Here is a 21,706-nt window from a genome sequence, read left to right on the forward strand (position 1 = left end):
ATATATATATATATATATATATATATATATATATATATATATATATATATATATATATATATAACAGTTTAAAATTATTTTTATGTTATTGTATATATTCCTGTGATGGCAAAACTCAGCTGGCAGCAGCCATTACTCCTGTCTTTAGTGTCACATGATCCTTCAGAATTGTTTTTATTTATTTATTTTTTTGTTAGTGTCACTTTTTTTTATGCTGATTTGGTGGTCAAGGAATATTTCTTATTATTACCAATGTTGATATTTTAGTGAATATAAGTATTAAATTAAAAACTCCAAACATTTGAATATTATGTAGACTCCACATTTCTATAGTTTTTACAGTATTTATAACAAACTCACTGATCACTTTCTCTATAGTAATGTTTTCCAACTGAATGTCCTATGCATGATTAGCAGCCAACAGTGTTTTATTTGTGAGCAGTTCTGCTGAGGATTTGTGGGGAGGAAAGTCTCACGTGATAATTTATCATTTAAGATAGTCACTGTGCTCAGATGGCAAAGTCAGCAGTGTAGCTTATGAACAAACCACTGATGCTCCTTTAGTCATATGCAGTGCAGTATATCTTTGCCTGTATATCCTGTTTGTGTTTTTTTGCTTCCATAGTCTGTTGCATGAAACTATATTTTTCTCCCCTACTTTTTCCTCTAATATTTATTGCTTTTGATTTTAAATATAAGACTCCTGACGATAATATAGAGAATAGGTAGAGAGGGTGTTTGATGGAAGAAATGAGAACCTGGAGCAGAGATCGCCCAATGTCTCATATCTGTCAAGTTTGTGTGTGTATATATCACTGAATGTGTCACAGTGAGAACGTAAGTGTTTTTCCAAAGTTTTGATTTAAAGTGTCTAATTTACAGCACACACTCAAATTGTCATCAAGAGCAAGATTAGATGTTCTTGCTTGGCATCTTTTTGTCTTTTAACGTCGTAAACAACATTCCTGTTCCTTGCGTTAATAAGAACAATACTGTGTGTGTGTGTGTGTGTGTGTGTGTGTTTTTCTATTCTGGTGGGGACTTAAACCTGAATACACACAGACTCATGGGGACTCATGTCACGGTGGCGACCTAAATTGAGGTCCCCACGGGTAAACAAGCTAATAAATCACACAGAATGAAGTTTTTTGAAAATCTAAAAATCCACAAAGTTTCCTGTAAGGGGTAGGTTTAGGTGTAGGGTTGGTGTAGGGCAATAGAATATACGATCTGTACAGTAGAAAAAGCATTACGCCTTTGGAGACTCCCCACAAGGATAGCAAACCAGTGTGTATTTTAGTTCAATTTCAGTTACCAGCACTTCGAATGTGTTTATATCGACTCCAAACACAGACAGTTTAGGCATTAAATTAGATCTTTCACATGCATTTCATTTGTCCAAAGGAGAAAGAGAAACTTACATCTTACAGTCTGGTTATGTAGATAAAATACTAAAACGATATGAAATCAAAATTGACCCCGTTTACTTTCCAAATAAATGCCCTTTGTGTTCATATTAATCAGCACATTGTTTTAAAGATAAATTACTTTCATACCTTGTGTAAAATTCATCCACCAAGGTTGTGCAGTTATGGAAAAAAAATTATATTAGGTAATAAATTAAGCTGACAATAATGATCCAATTAAACCCTGATGGATTGTGCCACTCCACATTATTTCTCACTGAATATAGTTTCACTCAGAAATGTATCCCATTGCAGAAGTAATATTTTGTGAATACCTTTTTATTTCAGTAGTATAGAAGCTATTTTAGCCAAAGTTTCTAATGCATTATTCAAAATGCCCAAGTGTATCTAATTTCATGCTGTGGTACAGATATTTATTGTTCTTAATCCAGTCACTGCAGGAAAGTTTAAGCAGACAGTTCATTTTATATTGAACGGAAAAGAGTTAGCATACCAGCTGCTCTGCAAACATCCTGTCTGACACTTGGAGACCAGAGAGGAGGAAAAACAACATACACCACTCATCCATCCATTTATCAGCCATTGTCTTAGCATGTTAATGTGCATATGTGTGCGTGGTCGGCAGAATGGCTTCAATTAGAGAGATGAAACTCATGTTTTATATTGGGCATAAGACACCAGTGGTGTGGGTGCTGATCAAGACTCTCAGAAGATCTAACCATCTGCCTCTCTTCTTGTCTCCTCATCTTCAGATAATGGGTTCATTCTAGACACACTGCTTGAAGATGTTATGAAAGCGTTGGATCTCGTCTCCGAGCCAGACTAGTAAGTCTGTGTGTGTGTGTGTGTGTGTGTGTTACAGTAATATTTTAATGTTAATATACAATTTTGATAGAGTACCGTTATATTTTATATTATTCCTTAAGAAATATTTAGTGGACATAAACATTTCAGATGTTCAGAAGTTTTCTTTTTTCTTTTCTTTTTTTTATTCTGAAAGAAAGTAATACCTATCTGTATGGATGCATTACTTTTTTAGAAGTGACTGTAAATATGTTTCTAAAAGATTTTGGTTTCTAATAAATGCTATATTTTAACTTTCTATTCCTCAAAGAATCCTGAAAAAAGCATCTATTTTCTGCAAAAATATTCAGCAGAACAACAGTTTTCATTGACAATAATAAGAGCGTAAGAATCATGTTTCAAAAACATTGAAAAATCTTACCAACCCCAAACTCTTTAATGGTAGTGTGTATAATATTTACAATATAATATATTATTTTATTCATGTACAGCAAACATATCTCTTTATTTCTAACACAGCAAGGTGACATTTGTGTTTGTCATAAAGTGATCTGAAGAGGTTTGTGCATGTTAAACCAGCTATGCTCCCTCTGTTTGCACAATTTGGGTTCACATGCCATTCAAACAGACTCATTACTCTTGTAGAGCAAAGAAGAGGAATAGCAAGTAAAGTCCCAACCTTCCATGTAAAGCCTGTTTAAAGCCACTCACCATAGTCCCTTTGAAACCTTCACCTCTTAAACAGCTTCTCACTGAAATCTGAGCAATTTTAAACCACCTGATTTCTTACATCAACCTTTGACAGCTTGAAAGACAACTTCAGCCTTTCAAAGGGTTTGTTATATGAAAGTTAAATTGACAGAATAAAGTTTAGGCCATGTGTTTGTTTTTACACACCACCCTATTCTGTCAAAGCAGTTTAGTCAAGTGTCGATGAAGTCTGAACACTCTTTTGGCCTCTTCTGAAACTACATACAACATAATCAGTGTTTTGGCCATTTTTATGTGTATTTCAAAGTGACCTGTGATCACATGAAAGCATTTATCATCCTCTGATTACTGAGTTTGTGTGGGAGAGAGTTAGTAATGTTATCAGTCTCGCTGTATGACTTTAAAGAGAAAAGTCTGCCCCGTTTTAACATCACTGAGGTTGTTTTTAAAACAATATTAGTCAGATTCCAAGCATTACTCACTGTTATATGTTTAGTATCTGATCATAATTCACAATTATAGCTCATTTTGAAGGCTGCCTCAGACAACACACTTCACTGCTGAAGGATGCCAATGAGCAATACATGCTGAAAAATATTTTAAACAAATTATCTTTTAGTCTTTTTTCCCCCACCTCCTGTAGTTAATTTACAGGCTTTTCTTGTTAATTATAATGGGTTTATGTGATGATTGTTAGCATTAACCATCAAGGGATTGTTATGAGATTGAGCATGTTTCTGTAATTGTTGATAGTAAATTATAAATGAAAGCAGAAGGCAATTTCAGTCTATTAAATGTAAAAAAAAAAAAAAAATTTGAAATCAGTTAATATTAGTGGTTGACCGATATATCGGCAAGGCCGATACATTTTTCTGTTTGGCTGATGTGTTCGAGGCGGGACTTTTATTTTTACGGCGCGGCTGACTTTTATTTTGACTGCGCTGAGAACGGCAGCTGCAGCACCTGAGCGCACGCCGCTGACATTCTATCTAATAAGTCTATCTAATAATCAGATAGAACTGTTAAACAAAGGAATTAAAATGTATACAAAAGAGTATTATAACGATTGCTTTTATATTATTAGTAATCGAAAGGCAAACATTATAATACTTTCTCATTTGCCGTCAGCATTCAGCAAACACGCATTTATGTCATTTAAACAAATCTTTGAATGACTAATGAACATTTAATTTCACAAACCTTGCAGACCTAGTTGAATCTAGTTGAGATCTTGTGAAGTGTGCATTTGTATCCTGCATGATCGCGTGTTCTCTGGTTGACGGTTGATCCATGCAAATTGAATGCGGACAGGAGGAGAGTTCAGCTTCACTGGAGATGTGCGATCGACAAACTTTAAACTAGTAATTTCAAATTATGCTGCGCTTTATGCATTTGCCCACTGTCATATTCATGTCTTTTTCATTGCGTGCTGTATGTAAAATTAGTGTTACCTTGGCTTTATTTGAAAAAAAATAAAAACATGATTCTCACAAACTTCCCAGAATACTGAGTGCCCTGTTGGTTACCGTGTTTACTTCCTTTTTAATTAGATTTTTATTAAATATTTCTTTCTTTATTTGTGAAAAATACTTTGTCTTCAAAGTATAGGTATGTTTATTTTACACAATTATTTTTTATCTATTTTCAAATGATTTCAAATTTCTTAAATATAAATAAAATTATATCGGCCATCGGCCACCCTGCTTTCCAAGATATCGGCATCGGCTGTCAAAAAACCCATGTCGGTCGACCACTAGTTAATATATACTCTTTTTCCTCAAAGACTGAAAATAGTCAATTTAGAAATGTTAAAAAGTTATTCATCTAATTTTTTTCTTCAAGACTGGTCATAACTTTTTTAATTTAGTTATGAAAAGATAGATCTTATTTGTATTTGAAACGTAAGACTGATTACCAGAGGTGTGACCAAGTCGTTGTTTTGCAAGTCACAAGTAAGTCACGAGTCTTTGCATTCAATTCTCGAGTCAAATCCTAGTCCTAATCCAAGTCGAGTTGCAAGTCCTCAACTTTTAGCTTCAAGTCTTAAACAAGTCATTAGTGCTCTTTGCCCAAATGAGTGTTTCAAAATTAATTACCATATCAAATGTATAGTAATTTATATCAGGAAGACAGGTAGAATGTGTTTGACATAGTTCAATTTCATGTGAGTTGGGTGCCCTTAGTAAAACTACTCAAATTAAATTTAGGGATTGTGCCAAAATTGGACAAGCCGTGGAAAAAAAAAAATAATAATTTTTATTAGTAACAGAATAGCTAAGACAACAGAATTTCATAGAAATACAGCTGCAACACACTTTGCATGTGTGCTTCTAGGTGTTATATCTAAGCCAATGAGCCATTATTTGGAACCTCAATGAAACGGATTTAAAAACATGTGAGCGGAAACGCAGAAAGAACTGCTTTGAAAGAACTAGAAGATAACTGCTACCATACTTTACAAGTGAGAGGAAACATGCAATATAGATGCAGACAAACTCATGAAGACATTCCAAAATGCTGTGCTATCATCCTTTATAACTAGAGTAACAAAGACAATAATTTTATAGAAAAAAATGTTGTACGTTAAATGTTAAGTTTATAATATGCATTTGATCGCTAAATTTAGGGGCTATGTGCGCTATAGGCCTACAGACTGATTTACAACACGGGAATTCATTCATTTATCCCAAAATAAATGAAAGTGACATGAGTGCCTGGTGAAGAGGGAGAAAAAATTTAGTATATTTGTAGTTATATATTCAATGCTCATTTTGTGAAAGAAACACTTCTTCAAAATTATATTTTAAATGATCACTAGGCCTAATGCCGCTTGCTCACTTCAGACGTTAGGCCAAATGTGCATTTTTTTTTTTATTTAAAATTATAGCTGAATGGTTTGCAATGATTAATTTTAAATCTAGATTAAATCAGAGTTTATCTAATAATTCTGTTGCACCAAACTTTAAACTTTTAAAAAATAAGCAGGTTTACATTTTAACCCATCATTTTGATCCTGAATTTAAGTTATAGACCATTTAAGATTAACTTTAATCCTGTTGCACCATAAATTTAAACTCAGATTTAAATCTCGATTATGGATTAACTTTAAACTTAATGGAGGTTTAAATCAAATAAAATAAAATGCACATGCAATTAAAATATGTAACCGACTGAAAAAAAACTGTGGAGATCTGACAAAAAAAGGTCTCAGAGAGGTGTTTATTACAAATGAAAATGAAAATTAAAGCACATCGAGTTGGCAGAGCACGAGGGTCGTGGCGGGATGCCCGGGATGCGGATCCATCACTCATGGTGCACCTCGGTGTTGGACAAACAGAAGAAGTGAGGAATATGTTTAGCATTTAACAGCAACGGTCACAGTGATGATGAGGCGAGCACTGGTGATCGCGGCCGCGCCTCTCGTTTCTTATGCCCGCTCCGTGTGTCTGCTGGGCGGTGATCAAACGAGCAGGGCAGCGCTTTTCATGAGCGGAGATAGCTATAGACGAATCATGTCATTTCTTATCTCAGTTCTTTTGTCGTAAGTAATGCTATTACTCCATCAATTTATACTAGCATAGTATATCCAGCGCTCCCTGCTGAAGCGCTTGATCAGCGCAGCAGCTCCGCCGACTACAACGTTCAGCAAAATGTCCGAATAAACTAAAACCGGTAGAAGATTGTTTGGTGTGTTCTGCCGAATGTTCAGCAGCTCATCCCTGGTAAAACTGATCGTGTTTGAGAAACAAAAAACAGGAAAAACTAACAAAAACAGTACAAACACTGAGGCTGCCGTCTGCGGCGCCATCGCATGTATCTGCATGTATATGACTCTGATCTGATCTGATCATAAAGTCTTTCCGAGTCACAGGGCTCAAGTCCAAGTCAAGTCTCATGTCATTGCTGTCAAAGTCTAAGTCGAGTCTCAAGTCTTCTTTAATTATGTCGAGTCGCAAGTCATCAAATTTGGGACTCGAGTCCGAGTCAAGTCTCCTTGACCGAGTCCACACCCCTGCTGATTACCCCTTGGCAACTGCTATTCTTAACATGGTGGCTAAGTTTATGCAGTTGGCCCCTGGTTGTTTCAATAAGTTTTTTTTATAGTATTTTCTTTACTCTTTAATTCAAAAACTGTCTAAAAAGGGTAATATTTTATGTATTTGAGATATGAGATGTGGGAACGGAGAAGAGAGAAAGGGCAAACATTTAGCATTTTAGGTCAGCATCAGCCAATATTGTCTTAACTAGCCTGCATAGCACTTCATCTTTTATAACATAGGATTTTGACCAAATATATTCAGTCTTGATTTTTGTAAAATGTTGCAACAAGATGTTCAATGTTTTTTTGGGTTTGACACAAGGTAATTAAAAAATATTTTTAAAACATGTCCCTGATCCGCGTAACTTTCTCATCTTTTTTTCCCCCTTACCTGTTGTTTGCATTTCTGATAATAAATTAATAGAGGTATCTTATTGGATAACAATGAGCTTGACCTTCATAGTACTTCGTAAAAAAACAAGTTAAAATGTTTTTCCTTTATATTGTTTCTACATTAGTTTGGGAATTAACCAATTTTAATTACGTAAAGTTTTAATGTTAGATTTCAGTTTATTTGTTTTTTGCATTGATTCACAGCCCCAGTGTATACCTAACCAATTTCTGTATGTGCTATATATATATGTCTTTTTTTTATTTTTTTTTATTTTTTATAGACCTTATTAGGTTATCATGCCATTAGTAACATGCTAACATCAAACTCTATTGAATACCTATATCAACTTATGAGTTGAGTATATGTGATGCACAGAGGGGCTGCCTATGTAGAGAGTTTAAAATCCGACACTTATGAGTTGCATTGGTTAGGATGCTGCCTATGAAGGCAGTAGACAGCTAGGCAGCTCACTAAACATAGCTACCTATCCTATCATGGCTATTCTGCTGTCTTTTTTTGCTCTCCCTTGATTCTTGCTCTTGCTCAACATTGTTTGCTTTTTCTTACTGTTTTTTCATTAAGTTCAAATAAACCTACAATCAGCCCAAGATTAAATCTGTGTACATGTAGCCGCTCAGAGAGAGAGAGAGAGGTGGAGGAAGAAGCTGACGGTTATAGTTGGCATGGACTTGCAGCTCCACTGCTCTGTGTTAAATAGATTAGGGCTTTAGGGATACATGCAAAAAGGCCTCAATTTACCATCAAATCAAATACTCTAACCCTATTTCAGACCCACTCAAACGCATATACACACGGTCCGCTGTTGTAGTTTTGGTATGCGGTATGGGGGCTAGACAGAGGTATTTGGCTCCTGTCAAAACTCTGTGCTTGGGTTTTGCTGCTGGTTTGAGCTGGTCTGCAGTGTTCTGGCACCGGTTTGCAATCAGGTCTTTTCAGCAGCTGCATGGGGGTATGTGATTTCTTTAGACGTAAAGCAATGTATTCCAGTGTGCTGTCAGTCTTGAGCATGTCATTACATATAAAACCATTCACTGAACCGTTGTTTTAGGCTCTCTTGTCCAAGTTTATGGAGTGTGTTTTGATGTGTTTGAGCTGGAATTGGTCTTTTTGGTTAAGTTGTCTTAACTCACGGAAATGTTTTTCTGGCATCCTATGGATGGAGTCCAATCTAGGCAGTATATGTCACAGTGAATAAGGACACATAGAGCTGTTTGCTGATGTTCCACAGACCCAATGATGTACATGTTCGCACTGACACGTGTCGTCTCGCTTTTCCAGGATTCTGTGATCCCAGACTCATTTCCTGTGTATCACTATAATGGCCTGAAGCAGTCCAACCACAATGAGAAGGTAAGGCACACTCATGCTCATTTTGTAATTCCCAAGCACACTTTAATAACACATATTGCCCCGGCTGGCATGAAAGCCCTGGTGGGTCAGTCTTATCCTGTCTGATCCCTGGGATGTGGAGTCTGTGAGCCACCCCGTCCTATGGCCCACACCACTATGATCTCTCAGACAAGCCTTCCAAGTCATTACTGTGAGTGTCGACAGCTTTCGAGACTGGGCAGAGTATATTGAAGCCACAAAAATCTGAAACTGTTTCACTGGACTAATGTCTCAGGCTCTCGGTCCTCTCTTTATTTTGATTTGTGTTTATACAAAGTCAAACCGGGCAAGATGATTTGCATCATTTAAAAGACACATGGTCAAATGCATTTTAGTGTAGTATTATTTTCAATTTGACTTTAAATTTCAGTTTAGCTTCTTCTTCTGTGGTTTTGTTAGTCATCGTTCAGTTTTATTTTATGGTCTCATTTTAATATATTTTAGTTTTAGCAATTATAGCAACAGGAATAATTAAGTTGTCATCATTTTACTCACCCTTATGTCATTCCAAACCAAAATGAGATTTTCTTTCTTCTGTGGCACACAAAAGGAAATGTTAAAAATAATCTCTGTTGGTTCTCACGTGTCTCCAATATTAAATTGGCAAAACCTGAGAGAACTTGTGCTTTTAAAACCAAGAGTATGCAATTGAATATTCGACTTTAATATTTTTGTTGCTGTTCACATTTTAGTTGTCAAATTAAAAGTGTGATAACTATGCTATACTTTTTATAGACTTTAACGGTTTATTTTATCTATATTTCCTTTTTTTAAATTAATTTTATTTTGCTTACACAAAAGCATTTAAACAAGTAGCTTGTTTGTTTTGGTAGTTAAAATAAGTTTTTAAAAAAACTATTGAAACAAAGACTGCTTTATATTCTTTTAATATTTACTCTGATGTTGTTCCAGGTGCTTATTCTCATCTCATGTTCGCTATATTGCCCAGAGGGAGCGCCATGAAGCTTTATGGCTTTTACTCAAGACTGGGTTGAATTAGGCAATGCCTAAAGGAAGTTGATTGGCCAGTGGATCTCCAATCAGGCTCACTATTGGCACCAACGAAACCTGTGAAAAGGTTTTACTTGTATAACACAATGTACAACAGCAACAAAAAAATTGAGGGCGCATGTTTATCGTGACACTTTGTCAAGGGCAGATTCCTTCCTGGCAATATGACGCCCTCCATATGGAAGCCATCGGCTGTCTCATGTCTGATGATGTAATAGCAAGAGGCCAGGTCTGTAATGAAACGCATACTGAGAGAGACACACTGGCATTCCCAGAAACAAGGCCCATGGTTTTATTAAGAGGATCAGGAAGTGATTGTACATACACAAATGTGTTGCATGTTCACCCGTTGTGTTTCTCTCTGCCAGGTGAGTTACGTTGAGGGCACTTCTTTGGTCATGGGTTTTGAGGATCCAATGGTACGTACGGACGACACCCCGGTCAAGCGCTGTCTACAGACCAAATGGCCCTACATCGAGCTCCTGTGGACCACAGAAAGGTCGCCCTCCCTCAATTAACCTTTATCTCTCACCTTCCAACCACCAACCTCTGGCTACACAGCCCGCTGACTTCAGGAACGCTCATAGGACTCCTCACTCTCTCTGCATTGCATTTAGAAAGGCCAACACGAGGTCCGAAGTCCAAATGAGAGACGATGCTCTTCGCCTGGCACTCACACAAAGCCTCTTGTTTGCTTTTTACACATCTCAACTGGCTTGATTATTGGGCTAATTTTGTGTTTAAAGCCCAAGAGTTGAACAAAAAAAGGTGTTTGTTTTTTTTCTAAATTGTTACTTTCTGTTGCCATCTCTTGTGAATACCAAATGTGTTTGCTTTGCAAGTGTTCATATAATTTTTTTGTTAACGTTCTACATGATTTTGTTTACTGGTCTGAAATGATAAATCTTTGAATTAGCACACTAAATGTGATGATCTTATGAGTAATTTATGGAATTGTTAATATACATGTATTTTTGTTTTGTTTTTGTTTTTTTATTTGAAGTTTGATTGTTAGTAGTTGTAAATATTTAAGGGATCATTTGACCAAAGGCTCTGGTTGGACAAAGTATTTGTGTTTGTCAGTGGTCAGCTGAGGAGCCGCTATGTTCTGCAGCACTCAGCCCTGAGAGGAAGTCTGTTTAGACAGGTTTACAAAAGAATGCACTACAACCCCATGCTGGGCACCAAACGACAGTGAGAGAATTGGGCAATTTTAGTATTTAAACTTTGAAGTAACAACCCTCCAGGAGGGAATCTGGAATGACAGGAGGGATTCTCTGCATGAGAGAGAAGAATAACACTGGCAAACGCTCACCCTTTATTTATTCTGATCCTAATGGTTCACTAAAATAAACACTTTTGTTCTTCACGTCTGGACTGTAGTGTGTTTGTCTTGTGTAAGATGAAATGGTCCTGACTGAAATATAACTGAAAAAAGTTCTAGCATTTTTTTTAAATCACTGAAAAACTAACCTTGTCAATCAGATTGTCTTTCATGTTTTCTTATGCTGTCAGTAAGGGGAAGCTGTAGCAGTTCCTGACATAGAGCGTCAGCGTTAGGAAGGAATTTTAGGCTGCACCTGCAGATGGGATGGTAATGATGTTATGGTACAAAAAAAAAATATATATATAAAAATTATTATTTTTAATTTTTTTTTTGCGCATGGGAACTCACCACTTCCTGACAGTAATTGTCCACTACAGGAAAATTGCTACTTTGCTGTACTACATAACATTAGATAAATAAGTGCTATGATTGATGGTTTAGAATGTGGATTCTACCACTATTCTTTTAATGGAATATGTGTAGCTATTTTTTATTATAATATAAATTATTTTTATTTATGGTAACACTTTATTTCGATAGTCCAATTTAGACATTCTATTAACAGCAAGTAACTTTGCAACTACATGTCAACTAGCAGTTAGTAGAGTATTAGTAGACTGTCTGCTTAATATCTTCTAACACTTTCTTTGTCAAATTATTCTACTAACCCTAAACCTACCCTAACAGTCTACTCTGAGAGTTAGTAGACATGTAGTTGCAAATTAATGCGAATTAGTTGACCTGTAGTTACAAAGTTTTTATAGTTAGTAGAATGTCTAAAGTGGACTATCGAAATAAAGTGTATCCTTCTTTATTTATTTATTTATTTTGCATAAATATTTAATAACCCTTCTGTTCTTAATTTTGTATCCATACTTGAATATGAATATATATGAAAAATATGTGCTGTGTGTAAAGTATAACATAAATATTATTACACACAGTATTGCAAATTACACAAATGTTCTGTATATATTCATGCATTTAATCGTTTATTCAGTATGGATAACTTTTTTCCCCCCACATTTTCCAACCCTCTTGCTCTTAAATGACTTGAATTAAGTGATTGAAAGCATTTCATCATCCTCTATATCAGTGGTTCTCAACCAGGGTGCCGTAATATGACTTAAAATTATTTAAATTAATTTTTATAAAAAATAATATAATTATAATAATTGAAATGCCCAAAAAAGTCAAATTATTTATTGTGTGTATATTATCAGCTACTTTTTTTTTTATTACAGAACATACAATTGACTAGTCTGGAATCACAAAAATAGTTATGGTTAATTTGAAAACTAGCACATTTGTCATAATTACAACAGAAAATGCCGGAAGAAATACAGTTTATATAAAAGCCCTTTGAAATTTTTTGTTGAACAGTGTGGGGGCCTTTAAGTCAAAAAGGTTAAGAACCACTCTTTTATATTGTTCCTTAGTGATTTTTCTGTTTCTTGGCTACAGCGGTTGTCAGTTGTTTGGTTTACTTTCAGTCTTTTGAGCCACCCCATCCTAAGCTGTTGAAAGGGAGATCTACTTTCGAATACTCCAGGCTAATTACTGACAAATTGAAATGTTTTAAATTCAGGCTTCTGTTTTTTCTTTGACTTAGCAATTCAATTTTGTGTCAAATGGTCAATATCAGTATTTGTTTTGACTAGTTACTGACGTCTAAATCAAAGTTGGGTTTAAGACCTTGCCATCCAATGAATTTGATGTCTCAGGATATGATCGTTGTGGCCGTATGATCCTCATGGTCACAGATCAAGCTGCTCTGGTTTCCTCTGTAAAGGTCAGACCAACAGATAATTAAAAACGTTCCCACTAAGGGTGCATGTGACATATGGAACACATCCTTCATGGGCCAAGTGACATGCCCAAATTCCGCATTATTACAGAAAGAAATAAAAGCGACATTTAGTGGAACCAAATTTTTCATTAGGCTTCTAGCGAAACGACTTGGCGCCACATCAAACAAGCAATATTCAATGGCAAAGAGAATAAATTCAAAACAAGATGCAGAATACAGGATACGGGACTTTTATGTGCAGAGCATGCCTATTGAGGTCTTTTATGTTTGCGTAGTTTCTGTTAAATGTTTACTTTTAACAGTGTTATTTGGGACTGGGTCGGCTGGGAGTTATCAGATGTTTGTTGCATCATTATCATAAACAATCTTAGCTAAAATGATGTAAATGTTGATGACACTGTGGTCATCGCTCTGTAAACATTGCGACGTGCACACTGTAAAAGATTCTGTTATGGCTCACCGTGATCATATATCACTCCAGCCAATCCGGGACAAGTGTATGTATTATAATAATTTATTATAAACAATCTGGTGTTTGACAGGTGCTTCTATTCTCAGTTAGATGACACTAATATTAATGTGTCTGGAATATGAAAACATGGAGGTTTTTATATGTCACAGCCAGAGTTTATCCGTTCTTGGCAGAACAAAAGTTCAAGAAATCTTTATAAATGAACAGAAAATGTGGAGGAGGGAGTATTTTGGGATGGTTTCTTACAAACGTCACTGAAATAAAAATAGAAAGCGACATCCGTAGAGTAGAAACTGGACCCTAAACCTTTTTTTTTTTTTTTTTTTTAGTTCTCTGTGATCCTTTTTTATTGAATCTCAGGCAATTTTCCTCTTGCTGATGGTTATTCAGTTTGAATAATAAGCTATAGGTTGGCTGTGAAAATGAAGTAAATGTTAGTAAAGAAGCCAGAGTAAAACAAATGCATAAATTCTGAAAACAGTATGTGAATCAAGCTCAATTATCAGTAAGAGTATATCAAACTACTCGGATGATTGTAGAAAAGATTGTCCCTCAAAACTCGCTTATATGATCCTCGGGTAAAAAAAAAAAAAAAGAAGAAGATAATGGTTATTTTCAAGGGCTTTAGTAGCTGAGAGTGCACCGGTTTATCGTGTAAAGTGCTCCACAGAACACTGGCCTGTATGAGAGGAAAGAACAAAAGAAGCTTTTACTCAAGAACCAAATGAAGCACATCTGGAGTTTGCCAATAATGCATAATAGTAAACCAGAAAGAAAGGAGTTTGTAGTCAGATGAGACCAAGATAAAGGTTTTAATCCAATTTCAAAGCAAGATGTGTGGTGCAAATCAAATGCTGTAGACTAACACACTAAATTTGAGGAAAAAGTTCATTTTCCCAGGAAGAATTATCACACAGGCTGAATTAAAGACATATTCTGGTTTTAATAGAAGCTGAGTTCAATGGAATTTCATAATACTGATTACTGCAAACCGTTATTTTGACTTCCCTCGTTTTATTTATAATATTAACTATAAAAATGGCCAAAAACAAAGGTTATGGTGAGGCACATAAAATGGAAGTGAATAGGGACATTTCTGAGGGTTGAAAAGCAGACATTTCAATGTTATAAATTTTATTAAAGAATTTACAATCATTCTTCTGTTAGAGCTTGTGTATTGTTTGGCCAGTAAAATAGTTCTTGTAATTTTTGCACTCATTTCTGGTAGTAAGTTGTCACAGTGACAAAATTTTTAAACTTTTTTTAGTTGTCATATAACTTCAAAAAAAAGGTTTCAGTATTTGTAATAATACCACAGAGAACAAAATTACAATGTAAGATTTGGAGTCTGTCTATAGTTTCTGAGATCCCACACAGTACTTGCCTTACTTAGTACTTGCAGTTTCTGTCGTTAAAATCCAGCTTATATTTAATGAATATCCATTCTTTATAAGCAAGTGCAAAGTTAATGATGCTTTGATACTGCAACATAATTTGATTGTAATTTATATTCATTTATAATTTGATTGAACATTTAACAGGACACTGGATGATGTGTCTGTCTTTGCTTATATTTTGCATGATTTAGCTTGTGAGGCTTGCTTTAAAATCCCAGTGTTTCTGGCCAGTGTGATAAAAGTCTGTCTGGCTCTTTGCCTCCCAGAGCCTTAGAGGGGAATTCAGAGAATGTTCTCCAGCTCTCTCATTCCTCCTGGAATGAAAGTACAATACATGGACCATGCCTAATCTATTATTTTTTGTGTCTGTTAGATATGAACTCTTCTCATTGTTTACAAAAAGTCTTCAGAGGCAGCTGAGCCAAATATGTAATTTCTGAGAAGAGAAGCGGGTATCCGTTCACGACTGTGAATGTGTGTTTTATTAAACCAGACAGAGCGATGACAACAATCACTGGAGATCCAGTACTGAACCCATTATCGTCTATGGAATCGAATCATCATGCTTTTAGTGCTAGGTTGTAAAGACAACACTATATCTAAGATTGTCGCCAACAGTCTTCACCAGTACACAAAAATGGACAGCAGAACAACACTTCAGACTTGGCTGATGCATGTGTGCTGCTGTGAAGGCTTTTATGTATTTCACCTGCTTCTCTTTGAGAGTGGGCCAAAAACATACGTTATATCTCAACAGCAGTAAGCTATGTAAGGAAATGTTTTGCTAGCTCTACTGTGGAGTACTTTATGGTGAACAGAGAAGCTGCGGAATTCGTTTTAACTTGATCTATACTTTTGTTTTTGTTTTCAGAAGATCATGCTTCTTTTATTCACCCTTACTTGTTTTACTTGAATCATCAGCGTTTAATAGAACAAGTTAGATGTTTCGCAATGATGTTTGATTACTAAGTATGTTCTGTCTGCCGCGACACGTGTGTACATTCCTCTGCTCGTAAACAAGGCGCAGCGCATGCATGTTCTAGGTGAGCAGCACCACACACATGCGTTGTTTACGTGCAGAGGTACTCTCGATAATGGCGGCCGATGACGAGAGGGAGAGGAATTGTTGAATAAAGTCGTTGTTTCTGTTTTCATTGCACACAAAAAGTATTCTCGTAGCTTCGTAAAATTACGGTTGAACCACTGATGTCACATGTACGATTTTACCGACGTGCTTACTACGTTTCTGGGTCTGGGAACATTTCAGTTACATTGTGGTCTATGCAGGGTCAGAAGCTTTTGGATTTCATCAAAAAATATCTTAATATGTGTTCCGAAGATGAACAAAGGTTATACGGGTTTGGAACGACATGAGGGTGAGTAATTCATGACCGAATTAAAAATTTTCAGTGAACTATTCCTTTTTATGTATTCATGTGCTATTATTAATATTAGTTTGTGAAACGTAAACTGTATATTTTCAGATACATCACCTCCGATGAGACGGGATTGATTCAAGGCCTGACTTCTGTAAGTCTCCAGTACATGTATAAATAATGTTTTTGTGCTAACTTTTTGAAAACAGTACTAAAGACCAGATAACTTGGACGAAGTTTCTATAATGTTACTAGAAGCGAGAACCTTGCCAGAACATTCAGAAAACATTCCTGTTAGATGGGCGGTCCCTATTCGCTATGGCTGTGTCTCAAATGGAGCACTTGATTCTCTTTTTATTTTATTATTACTTTTATGTATTTATTTATTTTGTATGCAAAAGCTGGTGTGTATAACATAAGGTCAGTTTTTCATTATATAATGTCCACATGACATCCACATTTTTGTATTTTAAAATGGGTTTGAGTAGTTTTCTAAAAAGTGTGAGATTGTTTACAGTTGGAACCCGGACTGTTTGGTGATCACAGGATAGGCGGTGAAGGGAATGACTTCATTTAGACAAGATCAAAACTCTGACAACCAGATGGAGCCCAAGAGGGTCTAGCTGCAGCCTTGCACTTGCACTCTCAGACTTGCACTCTCAGACACTTGCGCTTCCGCTAGCGACCTCACTTGCAGTCTTTTATTTTTTTATTTTGTTCTATTTATTGATTACTTTTTGTTTGAATCTCTCAACATTTTACAACAGTAGCCAGGTGGTGAAGACAAGAAAAAATAAACAAAATTACGAAGTCACTTGCAATCGCCACTTGCACTCTCCGATACCTGCGACTTCACTTGCAATCGACACAAATGGTGCGTGTTGCCAATGGAGACAAGACGCTGTGGTGATTAAATGATTACCACTAATTTTGTACTATAACATACAGGGTCCTGCAAGAAAAAGACAAGAACCGCAAATCCGTGGCCACAGAACAGCAGAATATGAACGCAATGCACAAAGTCTCTTGTTAAGCGTTTTTTCTCCTGTAGAAAACCATAAACACTTAACATGATCTGAGCAATATGGCGGTCTTAATATTAATTCATGTAACTTTGATATAGGCTTATTATCTAATTATAAAATCAACGTTTTTATTTATTCATTTATTTAGACTGAATATAACAATATTTCGATAGGCTATTAGGCTATATCACATCATATAAATGTATATATTTTATATATTATGTATTTTATAGAATTTGATTATTTAATTTAGTATAAATTAAAAAAAAATTAAATAAGCAGTTATTTTTTTTATAATATTTAAAGTTAATAATAACTACAACCCCAATTCCAGAGAATCTGTGATTTGTTAATTCTCTTTAACTTTTATTTAATTGACAAAAGTACAAAGAAAAGATTTCCAAAGTTTTCACTGACCAACGTAAATGTATTTTGTAAATATGAACAAATTTTGTTTTTGACGGTTGCAACACATTCCCAAAAATTTGTAGAATGTCCCCGTTATACTGTTTTGAAACCGTTCACAGTAAGCAGGTGAATTGGTAATGGATCATGTTTGGGTATAAAAGGAGCATCTCAGTCTTTGTAAGCAAAGATAGATCATGGCTAATCACTTTGTGCCAAATTTCACGAGAGAAGTATCAAACAAATTAGAAATCACATTTTAGGTCTTTTACAAGTACCATACATAATATTGTGAAAAGATTCAGGGAATCCAAAGAAATCACAGTACATGTAGGGCAAGGCAGGAAACCTCAGTTGAATGTGCTTGACCTTTGAGCCCTCAGATGGCATTGCATAAGAAACCGTCATGCTGCAGTGTTAAATATAGCCACATGGGCTCAGGAGTACTTCAGAAAATCCGCTGTCATTTACTACAGTCTGCTGCTGCATCAAGAAATGCAACTTGAATATCTGTTACTCTAGAAGAAAGCTATACATCAATTCTATGCTTCGATGCTGCCGGGTTCTCTGGGCCACAGCTCATCTCAGACAGCCAAAAAGACAGTGAAAATGTGTGCTGTACTCAGATGAGTCCACTTTTCAACTTGTTTCCGGGAAAAATGGATTTCGAGTTCTCAGTCCCAAAGACCAAAGGGACCAACCAGACTTTCATTAGCGACAGAAACAAAAGCAAACGTCTGTCATGGTATGGGAGTGCAGCAGAGCAAACGGCATGGGTGACTGGAATATGTGCGAAGGTACTTTTGACAGGGAGGTATATATTGGGATTGTACAGAGATATATACTGCCATCAAGATGATGTCTTTCATAGGAAGTCCGTGGTTATTAGATCAAGACAATGTCAGCTCTCATTCTGCATGTGCTATACAACCGTTTGGTTTCATAGAGACAGAGTGACTGTGCTAGACTGGCCTTTACCTGCAGTCCAGATCTGTCTCTAATTGAAAATGTATGACCAGTCATGAAAAGGAGAATCAGACAACAAAAATCACAGACTGCTGAGCTTCTGAAGTCTCGTATCAAGCGAGACTGGACAAAAATTTTGCTTGCTGAACTTTTAACAATTAGTATCCTCAATTCAGAAGCAAACTCAGTTTGGATATGCCTAAAATGTTCGAGACTTTTGACGCAGCTTTTTATTAAAAAAGCTTTTCAGCACCACCAATGTGGACCAGTGAACTCAGACGCCTGAGGTTGATATGTAATTGGAAAGAGTGAATAGAATAGGCTAAATCACATTTGAATTCATTTGCTGGGGTCCATCTTGTCACTTAAAAGTAGAATGCAGTTGTGTAGATTTATGCCTTTCTCTCTTCAGCATGTCGGTGCTAGTCGGGGCTCCTAAAGCGAACACCTCTCAGCCAGGGATTGTGGAGGGAGGAGCGGTGTACTACTGCCCCTGGCCGGCACCAGACCCAGACTCATGCCGCCAGATCCCCTTTGATAAAGCAAGTAGGTACCCTCATGATTTAGAACCTGTCAACTAATTCAGAAAGTTCAGAACAGTTTCTACTGAAACAATTAGCCCCTTTCAGGTATAACGATGTCTTCTTAAGTGCCTTTTTATGCATTTCTTTAAATTACTGTATTGAGTTTAAACTCTTACATTTAAAATAATGCGCAAATAATTTAGAAACACATGCTATGTTGTTTCTTTATCTTATTTACTAGCACAGATGTCACAAGCAACATCTTTAGAGTAGGTTTCATAAATTCCTATTCCTTCAATAAAAAGATCAAAAACCACATCCTAGAAAGAGTTAATTTCAGCGCATATGGTTTGATTTAAAATTTCAGGAACGGAGTAATTACCAGGGAAAGGCGCGCAACTTTACCTCGGTGCGTAATCTGCCGTAATTTAGACGTCCATTACGCGCGTCTATTATTTAGGTCAACACAACATTTTATCTTTACATTTAAATTTATTTGTTCACATTTTCTGCTGTCTTTGTCGTCTAATTAATTGAGTGAGGGAAAGGGTGTTGATGATGTCTGTAGGTATTGGGGAATCAAACTTGAAGTGCCAGAAAAAGGAAAAGTTGCTTTTAGTAATTTAGACGTCCATTACGCGCGTCTATTATTTAGGTCAACACAACATTTTATCTTTACATTTAAATTTATTTGTTCACATTTTCTGCTGTCTTTGTCGTCTAATTAATTGAGTGAGGGAAAGGGTGTTGATGATGTCTGTATTGGGGAATCAAACTTGAAGTGCCAGAAAAAGGAAAAGTTGCTTTTGAGAGTCACAAAACATCACATTTAAATCGATTTTGTCATCTGGACCGGAGATTGCAGGAGTGTTTATGATATTACTGGACTATTTTGAGGAGCCGTGGCTTGCCGGTAAATGCAGTGGTCGGTTTTGGACTCAGAACCGCGGCGTGGACTGGAGACAGACTTGGATGCAGCGGAATTTGAGCACTTGTGTTTCGTCAGTCTCGTCTCGTGGTGTTGTTCATAGTATTCTCTAGAGAGAGCTTTCATCGCAGTATTTATGTGTTGTTCCTGTTTCTAAAGTAGGCTCTTATCAGTAAAGGCTATTACATGACCTTATAAATAGAGAACCATGCGGACAGTGCGGTCTGATTCTCGAACGAATGACTCGTTCGAGCCGATTCTTTATACATACAGGGCGAAATGTATAGTACGATTCTCAAACAAGCGACTCGAATGAGCCGGTTCTTTTTAGTGAATCAAAAACAATTAGGCGAACAGTGTGATCCGATTCCCGAATTAATGACATTAAAATGTACAGATTTTTTTATGATCTGCATTTAATCAGTCCATAATATAAAAAAAATGGATGTAATAATCGGTTTGCTTGGCTTTGGAGCAGCTAATGCGATTTTATAAATAAGTCATTGTTTATTATTAATAGTCATTATTATTATTTATTTATTTAACAATTATTTCATTTTTACTTTAAGCTTGTTTTTTTTGTTAGTATTTATGTGCTGTTCCTGTTTCTAGATTGAACCCCCACTCGTCTGTTCCTGTTTCTAAAGTAGGCTCTTATCAGTAAAGGCTATTACATGACCTTATAAATAGAGAACCATGCGGACAGTGCGGTCTGATTCTCGAACGAATGACTCGTTCGAGCCGATTCTTTATACATACAGGGCGAAATGTATAGTACGATTCTCAAACAAGCGACTCGAATGAGCCGGTTCTTTTTAGTGAATCAAAAACAATTAGGCGAACAGTGTGATCCGATTCCCGAATTAATGACATTAAAATGTACAGATTTTTTTATGATCTGCATTTAATCAGTCCATAATATTTAAAAAATGGATGTAATAATCGGTTTGCTTGGCTTTGGAGCAGCTAATGCGATTTTATAAATAAGTCATTGTTTATTATTAATAGTCATTATTATTATTTATTTATTTAACAATTATTTCATTTTTACTTTAAGCTTGTTTTTTTTGTTGTTGTTTTTTTAGGAAGAAATTCCTTTTTGCATCATCATATTCAGCCATTTGTAGGTGAGCCAGTGAGAATCACCATTTGTAGACGAAGTACTGAAGTGTGCGTGAGGAATTGACATTGAAACGGATTGTCTTTTGGAGATGAAAGCAGTGGTGCTCTGGTTCGAGACGGTTGGTTTTAAAAGGAGCCTAATGGTGATGAGGTGAGATAGGCAGAGAGAGATATGTGAGAGAGAGAGTTAAAAGAGCTGTGAACACAAGGGGAATAAGGAAGGAGACCAAACCCTGATGAGGGAGGACAGAAGCGCTGTCTGTTCTTTGTTAGTGTCTGAGCATCTACTCAGCAAGAACGTCCACGCCAAACACACACATTTCCAGATTCATTAGTCACGTTGTTTTTAACACACTTGACCTTTGATCCCGTGCGCTCTTCCCACTGTGGCCCTCAGAGCTCTCCATGGGGGGCATGGCACGTGAGTGTGCGACTGACATTTCTGATGACAGCCTGTGTGTGTATGACTAATGCAGTCCTGACTGAGAAGAGTAAATTCATTAGATACACCAGATAGGGCCACGTACCAATGGACCTCGCCTTGCAAAATTTCACACA

General features: G+C 36.2%; 2 protein-coding genes across 2 annotated transcripts in view; both read left to right on the top strand.

Annotated features, from left to right (window-relative positions):
• mindy3 (MINDY lysine 48 deubiquitinase 3) overlaps positions 1 to 11,165 on the top strand; it is a 60,500-nt gene extending 49,335 nt beyond the window's left edge. The window contains exons 12-15 of the mRNA XM_016230210.1: positions 2,180 to 2,252; positions 8,006 to 8,046; positions 8,625 to 8,746; positions 10,165 to 11,165. Of these exons, the coding sequence (XP_016085696.1) occupies positions 2,180 to 2,252; positions 8,006 to 8,046; positions 8,625 to 8,746; positions 10,165 to 10,314 (386 nt within the window). The 3' untranslated portion in view covers positions 10,315 to 11,165. The remainder of the gene's footprint in view (positions 1 to 2,179; positions 2,253 to 8,005; positions 8,047 to 8,624; positions 8,747 to 10,164) is intronic.
• Positions 11,166 to 18,267: 7,102 nt separating this feature from the next.
• Positions 18,268 to 21,706, top strand: part of itga8 (integrin, alpha 8) — a 68,731-nt gene continuing 65,292 nt past the window's right edge. Inside the window, exons 1-2 of the mRNA XM_016230211.1 lie at positions 18,268 to 18,353; positions 18,987 to 19,120. Coding sequence (XP_016085697.1) covers positions 18,268 to 18,353; positions 18,987 to 19,120 — 220 coding nt within the window. The remainder of the gene's footprint in view (positions 18,354 to 18,986; positions 19,121 to 21,706) is intronic.

This window comes from Sinocyclocheilus grahami, unplaced genomic scaffold, assembly GCF_001515645.1.
Source record: "Sinocyclocheilus grahami isolate Dianchi unplaced genomic scaffold, SAMN03320097.WGS_v1.1 scaffold366.1, whole genome shotgun sequence".
In the NCBI taxonomy this organism is placed as follows: domain Eukaryota; kingdom Metazoa; phylum Chordata; class Actinopteri; order Cypriniformes; family Cyprinidae; genus Sinocyclocheilus; species Sinocyclocheilus grahami.